The sequence below is a fragment of the Chiloscyllium punctatum genome, chromosome 1, assembly GCF_047496795.1.
Source record: "Chiloscyllium punctatum isolate Juve2018m chromosome 1, sChiPun1.3, whole genome shotgun sequence".
NCBI lineage: Eukaryota > Metazoa > Chordata > Chondrichthyes > Orectolobiformes > Hemiscylliidae > Chiloscyllium > Chiloscyllium punctatum.
Window position 1 is genome coordinate 42,111,317 of NC_092739.1, and position 21,192 is coordinate 42,132,508.

Sequence of the window (21,192 nt, forward strand, 5' to 3'; positions counted from 1 at the left end):
TCTAACTCTTATTTTCTCCAGCATTCTCACTACCTTCAGTGCTGAAACACATTTTATTTGCATTTATTCATTACTGGTGGCTGGATAAAGTTTGCTAGTGCAATGTCTAAGGCTTCTCTCTTTACCACGCTTCTTATCTCTCTCTATTCTGCACCGCTGTTGTCTTTTTAACATCATGCGTTCCATCATCTTTTGTATATTCTATGATAATACATCTTGCAGTTGCCAAATGGACGGTTACCAGTCTGAAGACTGTAGGGTTCCACTTTCCTACTGAGCACTGCCAGACTTTGCTGCCAGGTTCCTTGTTGCAGTCCCAATGCTGCCAGGCTCCGTGTTGCAGTCCCAATGCTGCCAGGCTCCGTGTTGCAGTCCCAATGCTGCCAGGCTCCATGATGCAGTCCCAATGCTGCCAGGCTCCGTGTTCCTCCTGAAAGCGGTCACCTTCAGCGTTCATGTTTCAATCTGGATGCTGCCAGGCTCCACATGGCTCTTGTGCTCTACCACGTAAACGTGCTGCATTCCAGTCTAAATGCTGTCATTTTCCACCTTACCTGAGGAACCTGCCTAATGCTGACTTCCGAATCTAATGCTCCAACTTTCCCCTGTGAGGCCTGTTCTGCAGCAGTTTGAACACTGCCAGCCTCCACCTTCCCCCTCCCTGTTGCTGCAGCAGTTTGAACACTGCCAGCCTCCACCTTCCCTCCCTGTGCTGCTGCAGTTTGAACACTGCCAGCCTCCACCTTCCCCCTCCCTGTTGCTGCTGCAGTTTGAACACTGCCAGCCTCCACCTTCCCTCCCTGTGCTGCTGCAGTTTGAACACTGCCAGCCTCCACCTTCCCCCTCCCTGTTGCTGCTGCAGTTTGAACACTGCCAGCCTCCACCTTCCCCCTCCCTGTTGCTGCTGCAGTTTGAACACTGCCAGCCTCCACCTTCCCCCTTCTATGTGTCAAGACGCTCCACTCCGCAGTTTGATAGTTACAGCGCCGCGCTGGCTCGCAGCTTCCGTGTGTGTGTTTGCCCCCAGCCCCCGCCCCTCTGCAGGGCAGGCAGTTCAGTGGCTTCCACCTCCGTGCATTGTGATAGGACAATATGTTCCTGGACTCAGAGCCGCTGCTAAGTGCTTGTCTGGCCCCAATAACATTTCCAAATAAGGAAGGCGAGTGGACTGCACCATTCCCCACTCTCCCTTGTGCACAGCGGATTGCACCCCCCCCGGGGTTTCATGTGAAAGCTGAATTAATTGACTGGTGCCAATTTGTGACGGCGGAAACCTGGAGGGTGCTTGTTGTATGTCCTGGAGCGGGTTGCACTTTCCCCCTCGGTCTGTGAATGAATGGTTGTTGCTCTCTCTCTCTCTCTGCTGTTTGCCGAGCGCCCGGATGGTTATCAGCTGCAAACTGAGCCAAAGCTGAGCTGGGGATCTGAACCCAGCAAAACTGCAGCCGCGCTCCCAGCTGGAGAATGTCCCAGGCTGGCTGCCAGCAGACTGAGAGACATCGCAGTTTTCCTGCCGTCGTCCTCAGGAGCGGAGCCGGGGGCATGTGTGTGCAGCGTTAGGGGGGGGGGGGAGGGAAAACCTGCTTTAAAACTGATGGCAAGCCGCTGGAAGCTGCCTCACCAAACGGCACCATGGCCACTCACTCCAGGTAAGTGACACCCAGCTGCTGCTCTGGGGGGTGGGAGGCTTCCTGTTTTATTCGGGTTGTTCCCGAACCTGTTAAAGTCAGGGACGGGCCGGGGTGGGAGGGATAAGTCAGGCTTCAATGTAAGCGTCTGAAACTTTGCTGTTTGAGTAGCCTCCCAAAGTCAGAAAGGAAATGTCTAAGGCTGATATTCATAAACCAAATCTGGTTTAAAAAGTTCTAAAAGTGTTTTTTTTTGGGGGGGGGGGGCTGGATGCTGAGTGAATGACTCCGTCACGATAAACAAACAATTCTGTTGAATTGTTAATCTGGTTTGGCATATAACATTGCAGGCTGAAACTGACTGGATCTATACTTCATTCATAGTTTTATTCCAACAGTATCAAATTGAAATACTGTGCTCGTACCTTAATTCAGATTTGTGTTTAGAAATTTTGAATGCATTGGAATCTGGTTTAATCTGAAATTAGATTTAATCTGTGCTTCATGTTTCAAAACATAATGATTTCCTACATTGTGTACGTTTTGTGCGTTTCCTGAAGCAAGTCAGAAATTGAGTGGCGTACTGGGTATCTCTTTCAAGATGTTTGTTTTGATAAAGGCAGTACCCCAGTCTTTATTAGTGTTGACTTGTATTTGAACAATTCTCTAAATCAACTCTGCAGTGTCTGCACTTGTGGATTTCTAATACTTGAAACTCAGCTTGTGCCAGTCCTCACATCTTTGTAAATTACAGTCAAGTTTAGTTTTGTAGGCCTGATGAGTCAAAAAATGTAGTCTTTAGTCCAATAGAATATGACTTTGGGCTCCTGCTGAATTCCAATGTATTGCATAACCCCCATTCTATCTGTTGCAGTTGTCTGCCCCTTGACTGCCTCAGTTTTGTTTTCTTTTTCTTTTTATCTTCTACACTTAGATTAATCTTGTCACTGTTTATCATCAGTCCAGTCTCTGTTGTTTTATTCCAAGGCTTTTCATGCTTTGCTGTCTTTAGTTTTGGTATGTATTGACAAAAACATGGTCACTCTTTATCAGCCAAGCCTATTTTTAAAAACAAACCTTTTTACAACAGTATGATTTTACTTGTTGACTGATTTTTTTTTAAAAAAATGCTCATGAAGCAAGAATGTTAGTGTTAGAGGATGGATGGTTTTAGCCTGGTTTGGCGTCAAAACTGCAGAGGTATGCAATTTTCCTTTTCTCGAAGAACTGGGTTGAGACAATCCTGGTTCATTTCTTTGTAGGACCCTTAGTGTTGGCACAGAAAGGAGACTTCCCTGTCAGCCTGGGCTGGATTCCAACTGGTGTTCTGGAAAGGAAGAACAGTCTGGTAACCCACCATGCTGCCCAGACCCCTTCATATTTGGGCTCAACTGTCTCTTTTCATTCAAGAGACTCATTTTAATTGCTGCTTTGAAGTGATTTTTAATCTTGCTTTCAGGCACAGTTAAGCAGTATTCAGTTTTTAACATGATATTCAAAAAACAGAAATCATTGGAACAATGGATATTTGCTTTGCAAGCATTAACTTGTATGCATGCAAGTTTTCCTGATGCTTCAGTGGCTAACTCGAACATATTTAACTTTGTTGAATGAGCTGCTTTTAGCCAGGTCTGCAGTATGGCCAAAATTGTTCTTGTCTCTACGGTGAGGGGAAAATCATCTGGGATTTAAAATTCTTGTACTTTATCTACAAATGCATGTCAGTAAACGCACATCGGAAATGCCAACAATGAACAAGGCTCTCTGGGATATTTTGGAGAGAAACTCAAAATAATTTGGGTGCAAATGATAGATATAAAGAATTTAACGATTTAATAATTCATAGTTTTATCTATTTTGTTTTCCTAGCACTAACAGCCATAAAATACAATATTGACTTAAATTATTCAGCTTATTTTGTGTTGTGAAGTAGGCTTGTATGCTCACTTCTTTTTATTCCCTCCAAGATGAAAGCTATTGACCTCAATAAGGACTGACAAGCCAGTGAAGCCTGGTCACTGAGTGGTAACTGAGATGAGATATTTGTAATGAATTGGGTTGAAATCTTCTTTTGACAAGAATTTGAGTCCTGTTCACATTACAGATCACTCTTCCATGTTAGGTGTTTCCACAACAGTAAATGAAGTCAGACCATTGTGTCCACCTCATCCATACCTGGCGAAGTACAGGGATTTAAACAGCTCTACACCTACTTGCTCTAGTTCATGTCACAGACAGAGCACAGGCCACGATGTTTCCTCGAATTGTGTAAGGAATTGCGGCACTGATGAATTTGTCATACTAATGAATGAGTGAGACTGTAGAGGTCTGAAAGCAGATTTAACAAGCCAATGGTTCGTGACTAGGGAACCTGAAGAAAGAGTTTAATTTTGTCAACCATTCACAGTGAAAATTTCTTTGTATTTTTCACTGCTCTATTGTTAAGCATATTATGTCCTTCTTTCAACAAATTTCTTCTCTTATAGTGCTAAAACATTGTATGTGAGAAGATGAAAACATTCTGACAAATTAGCTTTGAGTATTAGAATTATTTGCCATCTGTTTTAACACATTTAAAATTCATCCGTGTACCAAAATGCATATTGCCTGACTTGACCACATCCAGCTCAACCAGTCTGTTCTGTCTGGGCTTTGTATTCCCCATCCAAAATGTTGAGTGCTGTAGAATTGCCCTCCATGCAAAAGACAACCGAGTACAGAAAAGGAGCAAGTTATCAACAGCTGCCTTAACTCCCAACCTTACTTGTACCAAGTGTGGATCTCGGTGTTCAGCACCGTCACCATCCCTGCAATAATGTTTAAAATTCAGGCATCCTCTCTTACCCTGAATGCTGTGCCTCACTGTTACAAGTTGTGTATCCAGGTGCCCAGACTCCAATGTCTGGCATTCTGTCTTCAAATGGCTGACCTCTGCACCAATACACTATCAGGGCCTTCATAAAAACTTGGTCAAAGAAGTTTGTTATGAACATCCTTCCAAATCTCTTTGGCCATAAGCCCATCTCCTGTTTCCTTGTACCTCCCTCAATGCTGTAACAGTACAAACTGCTAATGCTTAAGGGGTAGTAGTAAGTTGGTAACAGGCATGGACAGAAGTAATTATGCACTAGGAAAATAACATACTCAACACTAGGTAGACAGATTAAAACAAAGAATTGCAGATGCTGGAAATCTGAAACACAAGTAGAAGTTGCTGGAGAGACTCGACAAGCCTGACAGTACCTGTGACAGTAAAACCAAGTTCATATTTCTGGTCCAGTCCCAGTGAATCTTCCTCATCAGAAGGGTTACTAGACCAGAAATATCACTGTGCTTTCTCTCCACAGATGATGCTGGACCTCCTGAGTTTCTCCAGTAATCTTTGGGTTTGTATCAGAAAGACAGTTGTCATGCTCCAGAATGCTGGCATATATCAGCATTGACAGTGTATTGCTGCAGGTGCCTCCATACTCAAGGTTGCGCAACCAGCAGCCCTCTGCCACATGATACGGGGTGCAATGCATACATTTCAAAAGCTGCAGCTGTTATGCTCAAGCTGAGTAAGAGAACGTAGAACATCAACAACAATAACTGATTGAGACCCTATGCCCTGAGTGCATTCCTCTGATAGTGCTGAGACCTGGACAGCATGTGCTAGGCAGGAGAAAAGGTTGAGCAGTTTCCTCCTTGACTGTCCCAGATGCATCTTCATTTTTTTGGCAGGACAAGGTCACTGGCTGCCAAGTCCTGGTGCATGCTAATTCAACTGGCGTGGCTTTGCCGTGTCCATTGGATGCTTGATGGCTATACACCCAAACACCTGTATGGTGAATTTGCCACCTGGTCGCAACTTTCTAGGAATCCAGACCCTTCTAGGAGTCCATTACAAGTAAGTTACAGTGAGGGATGACTATAACCTCTGGAATTGACTTATTGGGAGGGTGTTGGAAGAGGCAAACCGATTCAGAAAGCTCAGCGAACACACAGGTGGGCCCAGACAAAATAGGCCAATGAATTGTTCAGTTTCTCAGCCCATGTTCTTCCTGTGCCACAAATGCAGAACAGACTGCTGTATTGGAGAGTAACTTGTGAACCAAACCAATGTGGTTGTCTTATGACCTGTCTTATAAACCCTGCCGCAACAATGTACTGTACCTTCTTAAAGACTCCGTTTGACTAATTATTGAGCTGGGTTTAAAGATGGCATTAAGTTCACCTTTCAGGTTTTTTTGTAATTACCAGATGGTTGTCTTATTGCTGTTAAAGTATATACTGTGCTGCAGGTTATTAACATTAAAGCAGTTTGTCTTTAAATTTATCCTCCAGTCCATGGATCAGGGCAACAATAATATTGGATTGGGGGAATTGTTTTTCAAGTTTTCAGCCCTTTGGATAGGACTGAAGTGTTTAGAAAGGATGTTGGCAGTTGGGACAAAGCCTGACTAGATATTTTCCATGTGCAAGCCCCAAAATTCATTTAATTGATCACAAAAGTTTGGAGCTAAACTCATTTTATCATGTTGGCATGGCACCTATGGTCATGATCACATGATTAAATTTGACTCCATTGAACAATGATGTGCTGAGAACAGTCCTCATGTTTTCTTTAAAATTTTGAGCCAAGGGCATCCTGAAGTAGTACTGCCAGCGCTACTGGCTAAGAGCAGTCAAGGAGTGAAAGACCAGGGGTCACATTTTAATTTTTTTGGAATAAGCTAAATCCATTTAAAGGCTAAATGTTTCATCTGCTGGAACAGAGTCTTTTACATTTCTTCCTTTTAAATGGTGCAACGTAGACACTATATCCCAGTATAAAATTATTTTTTAAAAAAGGTTTGCATAGCTAACAGTTTATAGAGATGAGTATTAAAGCTGTTCCTGGGATTGGTTTGGCATTGGTTAACGCTGACTTCAGTATAATACAAATATGTTAAAATTATAGCACGGGTACAGTCCTGCTCCCTGTTGCTGTGTCCGTATGAGTAGTTTTTACCAAGCTTTGGCAAGTAATTGTGCCTCCTTAATTTTTCCAATAAGGTGCAAGGCTATTAGTGGGAGATCTACAGTCAATACACAATGACGTGTCATATTCTGCATTTGAAATGTATTTAGATGAGTTTTTGAAATGCTTTAGTATACAAGGCTATAGACCAAGAGCTGGAAAATTGCATTGGAATGGTAGGTATTTAATGATCAGCATGGACATGATGGGCTGAAGGACCTTTTACCATCTTGTGGAGCCTTTATCGTTTGTCTTGTATTTCTAGGTGTTTACAATGTCCAGTTTGGCATGTACTCCTAAACTAATGCTTTTTTTTAAAAAAAGCATGTTTGTAGAATATCTTCTGTTGAGACTCTGAAAGCACTTTGTAACAAATAATTGTGAAGTGGAATGGTTTGTGTTGGCACATATGGCTTTATGACAGACATTGCCTTTGCATTGGTCCCAGAAGTGTAATGTAACTCAGTAGTACTGGTAAACACAAATTGAATGCAAGCTGGAAGTTGAAGTCTGTTTCCCACAATAAAGATAACTTGATAATTCGGAGGCACTGTTGTTTTGATTTCAGCTCAGTTTCAAGAAAGATCCTTGACCTGAGACATTTTACTCTGTTTTTCTCTCCTCAGATGTTGCCAGATTTGCTGGGTGTTTTCAGTATTTCTTGATAGCTCAGAATTAATTTTCATGTATTTGTTTTTTTTCCTTCAATTCATGTATTAACATACTAATGCTGACAGGATTGATGAGGAAAAGCTCTGTATTATGGTCAAAGGCACTTGTTTATGAAATATTGCATGGCACATCTCTGATGAAACATGGAAGAAAGATCAAAACAGGTTGTACATTCAGCCTTTAGTTATTACAGAAAGGCAATAAGAGTGATTGTATTTTGATTATTATATTCAGGAGATGGAAGAGATGTTTATAAAGTTCTAACTTTTGTTTTGGTGCAAAGTGGTTTTTACTTTGTTTGATTTTAATTTTGTTAATAGCTTTAAAATGATTTTTCCTGTATTTGCACATCACAGACCAGGAGCTGCAGTGTCAATTCCAGCCAGAATTTCCCATATTATACTCCCCGATTAGATCTTTGATTCTTTGGCCCAGAAAGTAATTTTGCTTGCGCATAGTACATATGCGCCACTCCTTCCCCCATCAGGTGAATGTTAAAATGTTTAAAAAGCATGAGCAACAGTGTTCACATTTTTTGTGAACGTTTAAATTTATTGGAATTGGTTTTTAAATTTTTCCAAGAGGCCTCCCTTGACACTTCAACAGCAAACTGGTCTTGCTGATCGGGTGGTGTCAAATGTCAGTGTAATCTCTGTTCTCCCTCCTGGGAGTGTGCCTGTGCTTCTTTGCAGTCAAGTTCGGCCTTGACTTTGGATTGGTTTTGCAACTATAGTATCAAGCAAAGTAGAAACCACTTTTAACCAAATCAAAGGTTAGCACTTTATAAACATACCCTATCATGTACTATTTTTATTCTCCTGAATATATTTCTTGCCCTCCTGTAAAAACTAAAGGCTGAACCCATAGCCTGTGTTGATGCCACTTTATTGACTTGACAATCAGATTTGCCTTGCACTATTTCATAAAGCAAGGATCTTAAACTGTATAACTGTGCTTTTCCTTACCAATTCTTTGTCAGTTTTAGTTGTTGCTCATGGTATTTGGCATCTGGACCATAAGCCACATTTTTGTTTTATTGTACTGTATTTAAATGTAAAGAGAAATAAAATCTTTGCAGAAAACTTGAATACTGGAAATACACAGCAAGTCTGAGATTAGTCCAGTTTATTCCTTGAATCTGTTTATTTTCTCTGACCTTCTGCACAGCCAGCATTGGGTGTTGTATGTGATTTTTAACTTTGTACACTCCAGTCCAACACCGGCATCTCCGAATCCAAATCCAGCACTTCTGTTTTTCTTTCCTTACCCTTTCTGGTTTCACTGGACTCCACTTCCTGTGACCAAAAGGGAACTTTGATTTGCTCCCAAAACTTCATGAACTGTTTTTGAGCTGAGTCTGTGCAATGGCTTCCGGTTTGTTTTTACCTCCACCCTGCAGCGATCACAGTTGAGACCAAAACATGATTGACTGGGCATTGAAGGAACATCCCTGCTGTGCTGTATTCTGGCCTAAATCACTGGACAATCTCATTGTACATGTTGTCTCACTCTCTATATTTCTAACTGGTTTAAATTTCTTTTTCATTATTAAGAGATGTTTAACCAAGAGCCAAGTCAAAATTAGCTGAGCACTGGGAATCTAAAATACAAATGCAATGCTGGAAACAGCCATCCAGTTGGTATTAGTCTGTGATGCGAGAGGTGAAGTTGACTTTTAACCAAGATCCTTGCTCTGTGTTTTAGCATAAATTGAATTATGTATCTTAATTCTTGTATAGTGCCTCTGAGCTAAGTATGAACTTGTAGGTTTGTGAATTGTAATAGATTTATAATATAACTACAATGATTGATTTAATAGCCCTGCTCCCATTCTTAATCGTTGATAGCCTGCAAGTAATTGCCTATTACCTTTTGTGTAGTTGTATCCATTAAAGCTTTTGACTGAGTGCTGTGGGAGCTCCTTTAGATGTTGCATTTTCCTCATTCTCAGAAGGAAGTTTTCGGTGTTTATTTATGATTGGCCTTTCTCTGGCTCCATGTACCTTCTAATGATTCATTTTTATCTGAATATATTTACTTTAATGCTTCTCTTGAAACACTTACTGAGGTAAATGTTGTCTTTCAGGTAAGATGTTAACCTAGGACTTATCTGCCTGATCAGATGGAGTAAACCAAAATTCTCCTGGTGTCCTAGGTTAATGTAACGGAAATAAAGAAACTGTGTTTCAGTTTGCTGATGGTATAAGTGCTAGGCGATAGTTGGAAAGTTTTGAGCAAGGGCTGTAAGAGTGAACGTGGATGTTTTGACACAGGGAAATAGTCTGAACTTGCTATGAGTGTGATGGAAGCAGAGATGATCAGTGACTTCAAAAAACAATTGGATGGGCACTTGAAGGAAATAAACGTGCAGGACTTTGGGGTTTGTGTGTGTGTGAATGGCATTTACTGGAGTTAAGCAGAGACCCAGCTTGGATTTGACCTGGGTGGCCTTCTCCTATACCATACTAACAGTGGGAGGCAAGCTTCATGGAAGGCTGGCTTATTCTTCACCCTTCTTTCCCCATGCAAAAGACAAAGCAAAAAGTGATAGTTACTCCACTGACTTGAAGTCGGGTGGCCCACAATAATACTGTGCTGGGATTGGCTTTGTGGATTTGAACGTGAGACTTGGCCACCCAAACACAGGCATTCCTGCACTCAGCTGTGGGCCAATCTAATGACTTGATAGCTGTGTAGACCCAGTAGCATAAGGAGATAGAACTAGCTAGGGCCAGTACTCCAAGCTGCCCTCAGGAAGGGAGGGAATGCCTGTCTGCCAGGCGTGAAAATAATCTGGTCAGTGAGATATTGGGTACCCTTTTGAAGGAGTAGGAAACTACTGGGATGTTGAGTTTTATCTTGCGAAAATCTTTGTTTTAATCATTCATGAGGTATGCGATTTTATCTTATTTTTTTGGCTGGGTCAGCATTCATTGCCTGAACCTACGTATCCTTGAGAAGATGGTAATGAATGACTTTCCTGAGACACAATTGCTGTCGGTGTACAAATATTTGCCTTGAGGGAGGGAGTTCCAGGGTTTTTACCCAGTGATACTGAAGGAAAGGCAATCTATTTCCAAGTTGGGATGATGAGGGGCTTCAAAGAAAATGTATAGCTGGTGGTGTCCCCACAGATCTGCTATGTTTGTCTTTCTAGATAGTAGCAATTGTGGGTTTGGAAGGTATTGTCTGATGACCCTTGGTGAATTACATGACTAAATAGTTTTGTCAAATTGCTTTAATCTTCTACTCCAGTGAATATAACACTTCATTTGCTTCCATCACATTAGAGCTTCTGATCTCAATATAACTTGTGCCGCAAGGTACCAGAATGTCAGATTTTGTAAAATAATTTCCTAGATTGAATAATATGCTCAGTGGAGCTTAGTTTAGTGGTGTGATACGGGCAGTCTTTACCTGTTGTATCAATGCAACCAGATATACTTGCATGAGTGACATGTATAATAATGTACTATTGTTGTGATGTATAAGTTCTGACTCAGTGCTTGAATGTGGTTATGCTGCTAGTAACCTGGACTACTGTCCAGTGTGACCTGATTGTGTGCCTTCTACTACTCCCAGTGTGTCTTGGTTGACCCAAGGATTTTGCAGTAGTGAGTACTTGAATTCAGGCTTTATGATTTAGCTTGCGCAAGGCGTTCATATTTAATGTCATCCCATTTAACAGTGAATTAAGTTTTTTTTTTCTATTGTGGCCTGAATTAGTGTCATGACTTGAAGCTGCTTCCTTTGCCAGCCTATCCTTGTGCCATGGTGCTGATAGGAATTTGTACCAGGGGACCCACAATCTGCTGAGAACCCCCCACCCCACAGCCCATGAAATGATGGCATTACACTTCCCAACTAGTCTAGACCCTTGCCAATGCTAAGCCTGGCAGCTGGAGGTGCTGTGGTCCTGCGGTTGACTGTGGCCAATGGGGAGAGACTAGAGAGCTGCTGAGCTTGGTCAGACTCGAGCAGTCATCCCCCTCCCCACTCACCACGGAGTGAGAGAGGTGGAAATGCTAGCAGACCAGCCATGATTGACATGCTGCTATCCAAGAGGAGGGAGAACTCTTGGATTGCAGTGTCAACCAGGAGAGTCTCCTTGGGCCTCCAAAAAGAAGTAGTCAAGCAGCAACCAAACTATGGCCAAGAACAAGTGACAAATGACGTGACCCAGCCTGAGGAAAGAATTCATGAAGTAGAAGATTTGCAAAGAAAATTATTAGAAACACTTCAAGGAAATCATGTGCATCTCTGAAGTGTGTTACATGCTGTAGAAGCCACTCCGTGGCATCACCTGTTGTGTTAACAAGGAGTTTGAGGTCAAGGGTTAGGGTGGAGTTGTAGGGAAGAGAAATTAAAACGCCTTTTGGGAGTGTGAAGGAGGATAAGTTTTTAATCTTGGTGGTTCCTCTGAAGGAAAGCTTCAGCACCTGTTACTATGTATCAAGTTGTCTGCTTTGCAACATTCTGTGACTCCCAAGTAGCTAAAGAGTTGATGAAAAAGGTATGTGCCATAGTTGTGCTACTTCAGAGTGTGACGATTACATCAGGTGGCTAATGGAAACCAAAGTTGAGGACTGGGGAAAGGAGGAGGGAAAAAGCTTGCAAGTATTGAAGTGGAAAATGTTGCAATTCTAGAGATGCCTCTAGGACTAGAATCTATTTGATTGGAACGAAAGAAACACTAGGCACCATTACATTACTGTGTGTATGATGTACACCAACTAGGGCAATAGATATGAAGGAACAAATTTGCAAGGAAATTGCAGAGATATACAACAGTTATCAAGTCACTACTATGGAAACTTTAGTCATATACATAGACTGCGAAAGTAATAATGTAAAGGGCAGACACTGGCAAGAGTTTCCAGTGTGTGCTGAGGGAATTTTCTGCAGCATTTCAATGAGTGATTCAAGTTTCAGATGGGGAGTGGGAGAAAGGGACTGGAGCAGCTAACTTATGCCTTTATTGTTCCTTATCCTTCTATCATACAGAATAAAATTGTTTGGAGAAGGGAAAACCCTCAGTGGGATGAGATCCATTCTGTATTCATTTTAGAGTCAAAGGTTGGCAGTCAAAATCGTAATGGAATAATGGGCTGCCTTTAAAAGGGACAAAGTTCAGGCTCAATAGGAAAAAGAAGGGAAAGCAAATCCTGGGTTGTTTGGATGACCAAAGAGATGATGGAGAAAGGTGTCATCTGGATAACAAAATTGAGATCGAGCCTTAAAGCAGAAGGTTCTAGAAAATGGGAGTTTAATTCAGATAAATGTGAGGCGCTGCATTGTTTTGGCGAATTAGGACTTGTACACTTAACTGGGAGTGTTGCCAAACAAAGACACCATGGGGTACAGGTTGATAGTTAATTGAAAGTGGAGTTGTAGGTAGACAGGATAGTGAAGAAGGCATTTGATATGCTTGCCTATATCCGTCAGTGCAATGATTTACAGGGGTTGGGAGGTCATGTTATGGCTGAACTGGACATTGGATAATTATGTTCAATTCTGGTTTCCCTGCTATAGGAAAGATGTTGTGAAATTTGGAAGGGTTCAGAAAAGATTTACAAGGATGTTGCCAGGGTTGGAAGGTTTGAGCTATAGGGAAAGGCTGAAGAGGCTGTTTTCCTTGGAGTGTCAGAGGTTGAAGGGTGACTTTATAGAGGCTTATAAAATCATAAAGTGTGTGGATAGGTGAGTATCCAAGATCTTTTCCCAAGGTTAGGGAGTCCAGAACTAGAAGGCATAGGTTTAAGGTGAGAGGGGATAAATTTAAACAAGACCAGAGGAGCAACTTCTTCATGTAGAGACTGGTACAATTACAACGTTTTAAAAGGCATCTGAATGGTACATGAATAGCAAGGATTTTGAGGAATATGGACTAAATGCTGGCAAATGGGACTAGATTAATTTAGGATATCTGGTTGACATGGATGAGTTGGACCGAAGGATCTGTTTCCATGCTGTACAATTGAGGAAAGTCTGCACAGATTTGTTGATAATGTTTAAATCACTACAACAAATCGCAGAACTTAACACAAAAGGGTTGATGGGCTAATCTGTTTGTGATGTATATGGGCTTTTAGTTAGTGCCACATCACAGGCTTCTAAGCAAAGTTTAGTTCTAAGAGTAAAGGAGGAAAATATTATGCACTGTGGCTAATTGAATGGACAGTGTTAAACTCCAAAATGAAAAAAGCTAGTTGAAATGTGAGAACAAGTAGCAGATAAAATTTAATGCAGAGAAATGTGAGGTGAAAATTGCAGCAACAGGCAATCTGGAGTTGTGTATACCATAATCGAAGGTAAAGTTTGGGAAGAGTTTTTTTTAAAATAAAGCTTACAGAATCCTGGGCGTATAAATAGGAAAACAAATAGATAAGCAACATAACTTAATGATAAGCCTGTGCGACATTTGGTTTGACCTCAGCTGGATTATTGCATCCAGTTCTGAGCACTGCAGTTTAGGGAAGTTGAGGTTGCAAAAAATATTCATGAAATGATCCCTGGGAGGAGGAACTTCAATAATGCAGATAGTTTTCTTTGTGTGCTGTCAACATTCTAGCTTTCAATTATCAAATTGATTCCGAATAATACTGTTGTACCTGATTTCCTATTTGCCTATGGATTTGCATTTTCTCCTTGGGAATAGCACATGATGCATTTCCCATAAGCATTTGGACTGTTTTTTGTGTCCCTCAAAAAAAAAGATTCAGTAGATGGCTATGGTCTAGCATCACCATTAAAATGAAGCAACATTGAAACAAAGCAAGATTTAAGACTCAAACAAAACCTGAAACTACCTATTCCTCCAAAGAAGGTGCGAATGTTGTATTGAGATGACCAGTACCTGGTCAGTTTCCATTCCAAGCAAAAGTACTTGTTTTCAAATTTTCTGCTCATTGAGGTTTTGTGCTTTTTGATCATCGTCTTCTGTCAGCATGATGCCCTAAGTATTAGTCTGTGTTTCTGCTATGGCTGTATGGTACTTCTATTTTGGTTTAATTTTTGGCATTCATGGAATTTTCACTTGGAAAGTTCTAGCTCAAAATGGGTGTGTGGGTATGCTTAAATGCTGTTTCAATGGAACAGCAATAAAGTTAGGAACATGGTACTCGATGTTCAATACTTTCCTGTTGCTGCTTATTTGTGGCTGTAGTACTGTGAAAATAAGTGGTTTTGTCCGTCATGGTGCGTGAAGTATTTGTTGGCATGCTAAGCAGCTTTTAAATACACTTATAAAGTAAAGCCAATGTAGATGATCCATCTCAGGAATACTTTTCTAGTTTTATTTTTATAGCAATATTAAATTTGAGATGTACAGCCCAATGTTAAGAAATGACAAATACCCTACCCTGAGGTGAAGCTACCTGTCCTGCAATTGCACAGTCTACTGTTCCCTGTCTTTTTAAACCGAAAAGATTGGAAAATGAGTGCAATGGATATGATCAACTACTCTCACAGTGAAGGTGTCACGAGGGAGCAGTAGCCATATTATGATTCAATTCTGCATTTTTAGTTTGAGAAAGGAGTTTATTTTGAGAAAAATTGAAATAAACCCACGAATGCAGAATTGGCTTAAGCAAATTGACACATGAGGTTCAAAGATCAATATAGACGCATTCTAAATATTTTGGGGGATATTTTGGACACTTGAGAATAGTTACGTGTCATTGAGTAAGACCGATTCCAAGGGATAGATCACGGTGCTTACCTAGAAATGTTAAAGATCGTATTGACCGTACAGAAATCTCATCTAATACATCTAACTGTAAACCAATCCTTGTGGCACAACACTTGTTACACATCACTAGCCTGAAAAACCCCGTTTCCAAGTACTCTCTTCCTGGCAAATCACATCTTGGTTCAGTAAGATTAGCTGTTCACCAAATGGAAACTTCTAAAAGTTTCCATTTTTGTTATCTCTTTCCATTTTTCATAGGTCAGAATATTTGCAGCAGTTCAGTTTTGCACGTGGTGTATTTTTTTATGCTCAATCATTTCAATAAGGTATGCTATGAAACTTTTGTTTTGGGAGAAGTTATGCTTTTTGGGGGGAAAAAAAAGAACAAATTGACAAAATACTGTTTCGTCTGTTTGCAAAGAGCAGTTTTTACAACTGGGAGCCAAATTAATTTAATTCCTGGTAATGAAAATAGGAAGAATCTTCCAGGCAGAAGTGAAACCAGTTTCATATACAACATTTCAGAGTGGAGGCCTGTGACCAGTGGAGTGCCACAAGGATTGGTGCTGGATCCACTACTTTTTGTCATGTATGTAAATGATTTGGATGTGAACATAGGAGGTATAGTTAGTAAGTTTGCAGGTGACACCAAAATTGGAAGCGTAGTGGACAGTGAAGAAAATTACCTCTGAATTCAACAGGATCTTGATCAGATGGGCCAATGGACTGAGGAGTGGCAAGCACCACTCCTACATGATAGAATTGCCCCTTTGGTCCCTTTTAAATCTTTCTCCTCTCACCCTGAACCTATGCACTCTGGTCTGGATGCCTCCATCCCAGGGCAAAGACCTTGTCTGTTTATCCTGCCCATGCCTCTCATTATTTTATAAACCACCTCTCAGCCTCCAACGCTCCAGGGAAAACAGCCCCAGCCTATTCAGCCTCTCCCTATAGCTCGAACACTCCAATCCTAGTAACACCCTTGTTCATTTTTCTTAGATGCACTCCGATGTCCAGATATGCTCTAACTCGAACAGCAAAGGCAGTAGCTGTGCACGTTCACTGCTGCGTCGAACAGCAGTTTAGAGTTCTCTTGCTCTCTCTCACTCTCACTGACCATATGGTCTCTGCCTTTGCCCCTCTTCCTCAGATTAAAAACAACTGCGCTTTAAAACTATCTTTCCCCAATGTTCTAAAACAATGCAACAGTTTAGAAAACAGTAATTATTGCTCCTGGAATTTAAGGAAATCAGCCTCAGCACCTCCAAATACCTCAACAAAGGAGTTTACAGACAGGCAAAGGAAGTGGATAAAGAGACCTTGGTTATGTTTGAAGTTAGGATTGCAAACTCCTCTTCGAGTTAAATATGGCACCAAGGTTGTGAACAGTCTGATTTGGCCTCAGTTGTTAGGAGCAATGAACTAGGGAATGAGGTCACAGTGGGGGATGGAAACAATAGCTTTGGTTTTCATTATATTAAGTAGGTGGGCCAAGCTAACTTGCACTTAAGTAATAGTAGAAAGGTCTACCAAGTTGGGATGAGTTAGAACCTGGTGGTATTCACATACGTGTGAAAATGAATGCTGTCTTTTTTTTTGATGCTGCCGATTGGCAGCTTACAGATGACAAACAGAAGTAGTCCAGGGCACATTGTTGGAAGATAGCAGAGGCAAATGTGGAATAGAAAGAGGAGCCATTGCAGGCAATTCTCTGCTTACAATTGGATAAACGATAATAATAAAGTTTGACACCATCCAGGATAAAGCAGCCTGCATGGATGACAGCACATTCACAAACATCCACATGCTCCACCACTGATGCTTGGTAGCAGCAATGTGTACAGTCTAGAAATTGTATTGCAAAAATTTTACAAGGTTCTTTAACCCTTTCCAAAGCCACATTCACCACTCTCTAGCTAAGCAAGGGTACGTGGGAATGCCATCACCTGTAAGTTCCCCTCCAAACGATTACCATCATGACTTGGAGAAGTATCACTCTTCCTTCTCTGTCGCTGACTCAAAGTCCGTGAACACTCATCCTGGTGGCGCTGTGGGTCTAATTGCAGCAAATGGCCTGCAGAAAGCAGCTTGTCACCACCTTCCTGAAGGGAACGGGCAATAAATTCTGAACCAACCAGCAAAGTCCATATGCTGTGAATCAGTGTTTGTTTTCTTTCTTAAAGATGAAAGTACTCAGTTGGTGGGCAGTCAAGACATTGGAAGTGGATGGTGTGCTCACCATGTCAGAAGCTTCAGGCTACTCAAGAGGAATGAGGATTGATAGTTATTGATGTTTATTTGTTGTTACGTGTACTTGTTACAACACTTTTCCATGTATTTGTATAATGATGTCATTCTCTGGTGCCATCTTAAGGCAGAGAATCATAAAGGTAGAAAAATAAAGAAGGTTCCATAATGATGGAAGAGTTCAGCACGGTGGCACAGTGGTTAGCACTGCTGCCTCACAGCGCCAGAGACCCGGGTTCAATTCCTGCCTCAGACGACTGACTGTGTGGAGTTTGCACATTCTCCCTGTGTCTTAATGGGTTTCCTCTGGGTGCTCCGGTTTCCTCTCACAGTCCAAAAATGTGCAGGTTAGGTGAATTGGCCATGATAAATTTCCCATAGTGTTAGGCGAAGGGGTAAATGTAGGGGAATGGGTCTGGGTGGGTTGCACTTCGGTGGGTCGGTGTGGACTTGGGCTGAAGGGCCTGTTTCCACACTGTAAGTAATCTAATCCGTATAAAAGATAAGGCTGAAGCATTTACAACAGTCTTCAGCTAGACATGCCAAGTGAAGGATCCATCTTGGCCTCCTCTCATGGTCCCCAGGATCACTGATACCTGTCTTCAGCTGATTTGATTCACTTGACATGATATCAGTAAATGGTTGGAGATACTGGATACTGCAAAGGCCAAGGGACCCTGACAACATTCCAGCAAACTACTGAAGACTTTGCTCCAAAACCTGCCACTCCCCTAGCCGAGCTATTCCAGTACAGTTGCAACACTGGCAAATACCCGATTTTTAAACTTGCCCAGGTAAAACCTGTTTATAAAAAGCAGGACCAATCCAATCCAGCCAATTACCACCCATCAGGCTACTCTCTATCATCAGTAAAGCGATGGAAGGTGTTAACAGTGCTATCAAGCAGTGCCTGCTTGGTGACGCCCAGTTTGGGTTCCACCAGGGCCACTCAGCTCTAGCCTTGCTTCAAACATGGACGAAAGAGCTGAATTCCAGGGATGAAATGAGAGTAACAGCCCTTTATTTGGATGTCGGGGCATCCAAGGAAGATAGTCGTGGTTGTCAGAGGTCAGTGATTTCAACTCCAGGGCACCTCTGCAGCCTGCATGATTGGCACTGCACCCACAAGCATCTATTCCCTCCTCCACCGATGCTCAGCAGCAGCATTGTATACTATCTACACCATACACTGCAGAATTGTCCACAAGCTCCTCAGGCAACACCTTCTGAACCCATGACCACTTCCACCTTTGAAGGACAAGGGCAGCAGATACATTGGGAACGCCACCACCTTCAGGTTTCCCTCCAAGCCACTCACCGTCCTGACTTGGAAATACCTCGCTGTTCCTTCACAGTTGCTGGGTCAAAATCCTGGAAATCCTCTCCAGTGGCATTGTGGATCAAGCCGCAGCAGATAGGTGACGTATGTCTGATCTATGTGGCACAAGGAATGGGCAAGGAATGCTGGCCAGCCTGCAGGGCCCACATTCCACAAGTACATTTTTAAGTAACAAGAAGTTCAACATGACTGTCCTTAAGTGTTTAGCCATTGGCCTGAATCCGGGCTCTTCCACCCCGATGCTGAGACTAATACTAGCATGAAGCAGTTCTAGTCCCTTTGTTGCCCCACAGGCACTGGGACAGAGTTGGTGCTATTCGGAGCCACTTTGCCTCCAGTGCCACCCGGAGTCTGCACTGGGCTGATCTCTGAAATGCAGGTGACACTGAACGTGCCAGACCCTGCGTTGGGCACTGTGCCCAAGCCAGCTTCCCTCCACTGACTCCCAACAGACCATGTACCTCGCTGCTGCTGCTGATGCTGTCCAAGCTGTCCCCAGGAAGACTGAGAAAGAAGGGGGAAGAGAATTAAAAAATAAAATCGGATGAGCCCCCAGCCCCTAGGCTATCTCCACCGCCATCTTGACCAGGAATGTTGATGTAGTCAGAAATTTCAGGTTATGTGACTTGCCTAAGAACCATCTTGGTACTGTGGCATGGAAGAAAACTAACTGATTCAAACAAATCCTGAAAAAGTGGCCTGAAATTTGGAAGCAGCAATACGTCTCTCGAAGTTCGACAGACAGATCAATGGCTTTTTTTTTGTGTGTCTCATGTCTCTCTCCTTCTCGTGTCTTCCCCTCTTCCCCCCCACCCCCTCCAGCAGAGAAGGTGTTGTTGGCAGATTGTGAAGGGAATGTATACAGAACCTGAAGCGGGGAGAGCCATTAACACCGTCAGCTGATCTGAGCCAGGAAGAGAAGTTCGATTGTAGTTTTAATGGAAATAGAATCGAGAGGGAAAGAGGTAGGTCTTGTGGACAAATTGAGATTCGAGAAGGCATGAGAGGAGATGAGAGAGGACGTGGAAGTTAAAAGGATGGGAAACCTTTTACAAGTAGCTCAGCCAGGTAAATGAGTAAAAGGGAGGGAGATGTCAGAGAGCTGATCGAATGACCTAAGTTTTGGGAACAACGAAATTCACAAATTTGTGCGCGTGTTGGAGCCGAGGATGGTGGAGGTGGAAAGAAGTTTAAGACAACTGGCAGACGCAAAATAAGATTCTTTACATTCGAGGATGGTCCTGAGATTAGATGAGAGCAGCACCGTGTGTGTGGGGTGGGGGGGGTGCGCCCAGCCAGATTTGCTGGTGAATGGCTATGCCTGTTTTTTTTCATGTTCTGAGCTCATGGACTTTTAAATACATTACTCTCATTTAAATACATTACTCTCATTTAAATACATTACTCTCATTTAAATACATTACTCTCATTTAAATACATTACTCTCATTTAAATACATTACTCTCCTCTCATTTCATGGGATGATGGCATTGAAGGTGGAGTTACCTGTAGAATTGTTGTAGTAGAGAGTTGAGAATTTAACTGCATATGGGGTTACTTTTTTAAAATACTCTTGCCCCAGGGATAAAGCTGGAAGGGGGAATCTGAATATGGGTGGAGAGCAAAAAAAAAATCAGTAATTTTATCTATGGTTTGGTAGGATGGCAGGGTCAAGGAGTAGTCTCCATGGAGGGAGAGATGAAGGGAGGATAAGAGGAATATGAATTGAGGAAAGGGTGAATGTGATGAATTAAAATGGATATTGAAATCACTGGAGATGAAAAGTCACATGGTGACTTGAGGAAGGAGAACAGTGCGAGTATCTGAGAAAAGACCTAAACGTATAACTGCTAATCAGCTGAACCTTGCACAATAACAGTACATCAATAAATAACTGTCTGAAGTATTCTGTACACCAAGTAAAAAAGGAAGCCTTTTTCAGGTGGGGAGCAGCAGAAAGTTAATGGAGGTGAAAACCTCCTCCAAGCGGCAGCATGTAGAAAACTGCTGGGATACATTTTAATTGTGGTATCTTTTGTTGTTTGAAAGATCTGATTACTTGTAAAATTTTAATTATTGCCTTATTTGGCCCTCCATAAGATACGTACATCCCCTCATGCTGACAGAACACAATTCAGTTACGTTGGTCCTTGTCGTAGCACAGTGAACTTTAAAAAAGGAAATGATGCATAATAGCAACATTAGTCATTCTGTTGTCGGAGTTTTCTTACTTGACTGCTTGTGTTTAAATAGTAGTCGGGTGGTAATGGATGTGTGTCATGCATTTCACAAGCCAAGCTGACTGCATTTCCATGTGTGTATGTTTCCTGACATGTTCCATTATCATAGCATTCTTTCTGTAAATGCTTACAATGTGACTTCCTATATCAGAGCTATTCTTAATTATGATTTCAACACTTGCAGATAAAAGTCAATCTTCCATTTGGAAATCCACAATTCTCCTTTAAGATATAGGAACGGAGTTAGGCCAATCAGACCATTGAGTCTGCTCCACCATTCGATTCATGGCTGCTGTGTTTCTCCTGCCATCTCCCTGTAACCCTTGATTTCCCCTTTTTAATAATCAAGAACCTATCTTTATCACAAAGACATG

The 21,192-nt window shown here is 42.0% G+C and overlaps 1 protein-coding gene across 3 annotated transcripts in view; it reads left to right on the forward strand.

The window, feature by feature from the left end:
- Window positions 1-1,094: 1,094 nt before the first annotated feature.
- Window positions 1,095-21,192, forward strand: part of LOC140453678 (AF4/FMR2 family member 1-like) — a 164,260-nt gene continuing 144,162 nt past the window's right edge. For 2 of the 3 annotated variants that reach the window (XM_072548695.1, XM_072548829.1), the window contains exon 1: window positions 1,095-1,649. In XM_072548695.1, coding sequence (XP_072404796.1) covers window positions 1,633-1,649 — 17 coding nt within the window. In that variant the 5' untranslated portion in view covers window positions 1,095-1,632. Of the gene's footprint in view, window positions 1,650-19,400; window positions 19,544-21,192 lie in introns of all 3 variants that reach the window. The other variant, XM_072548713.1, reaches the window with a different exon arrangement.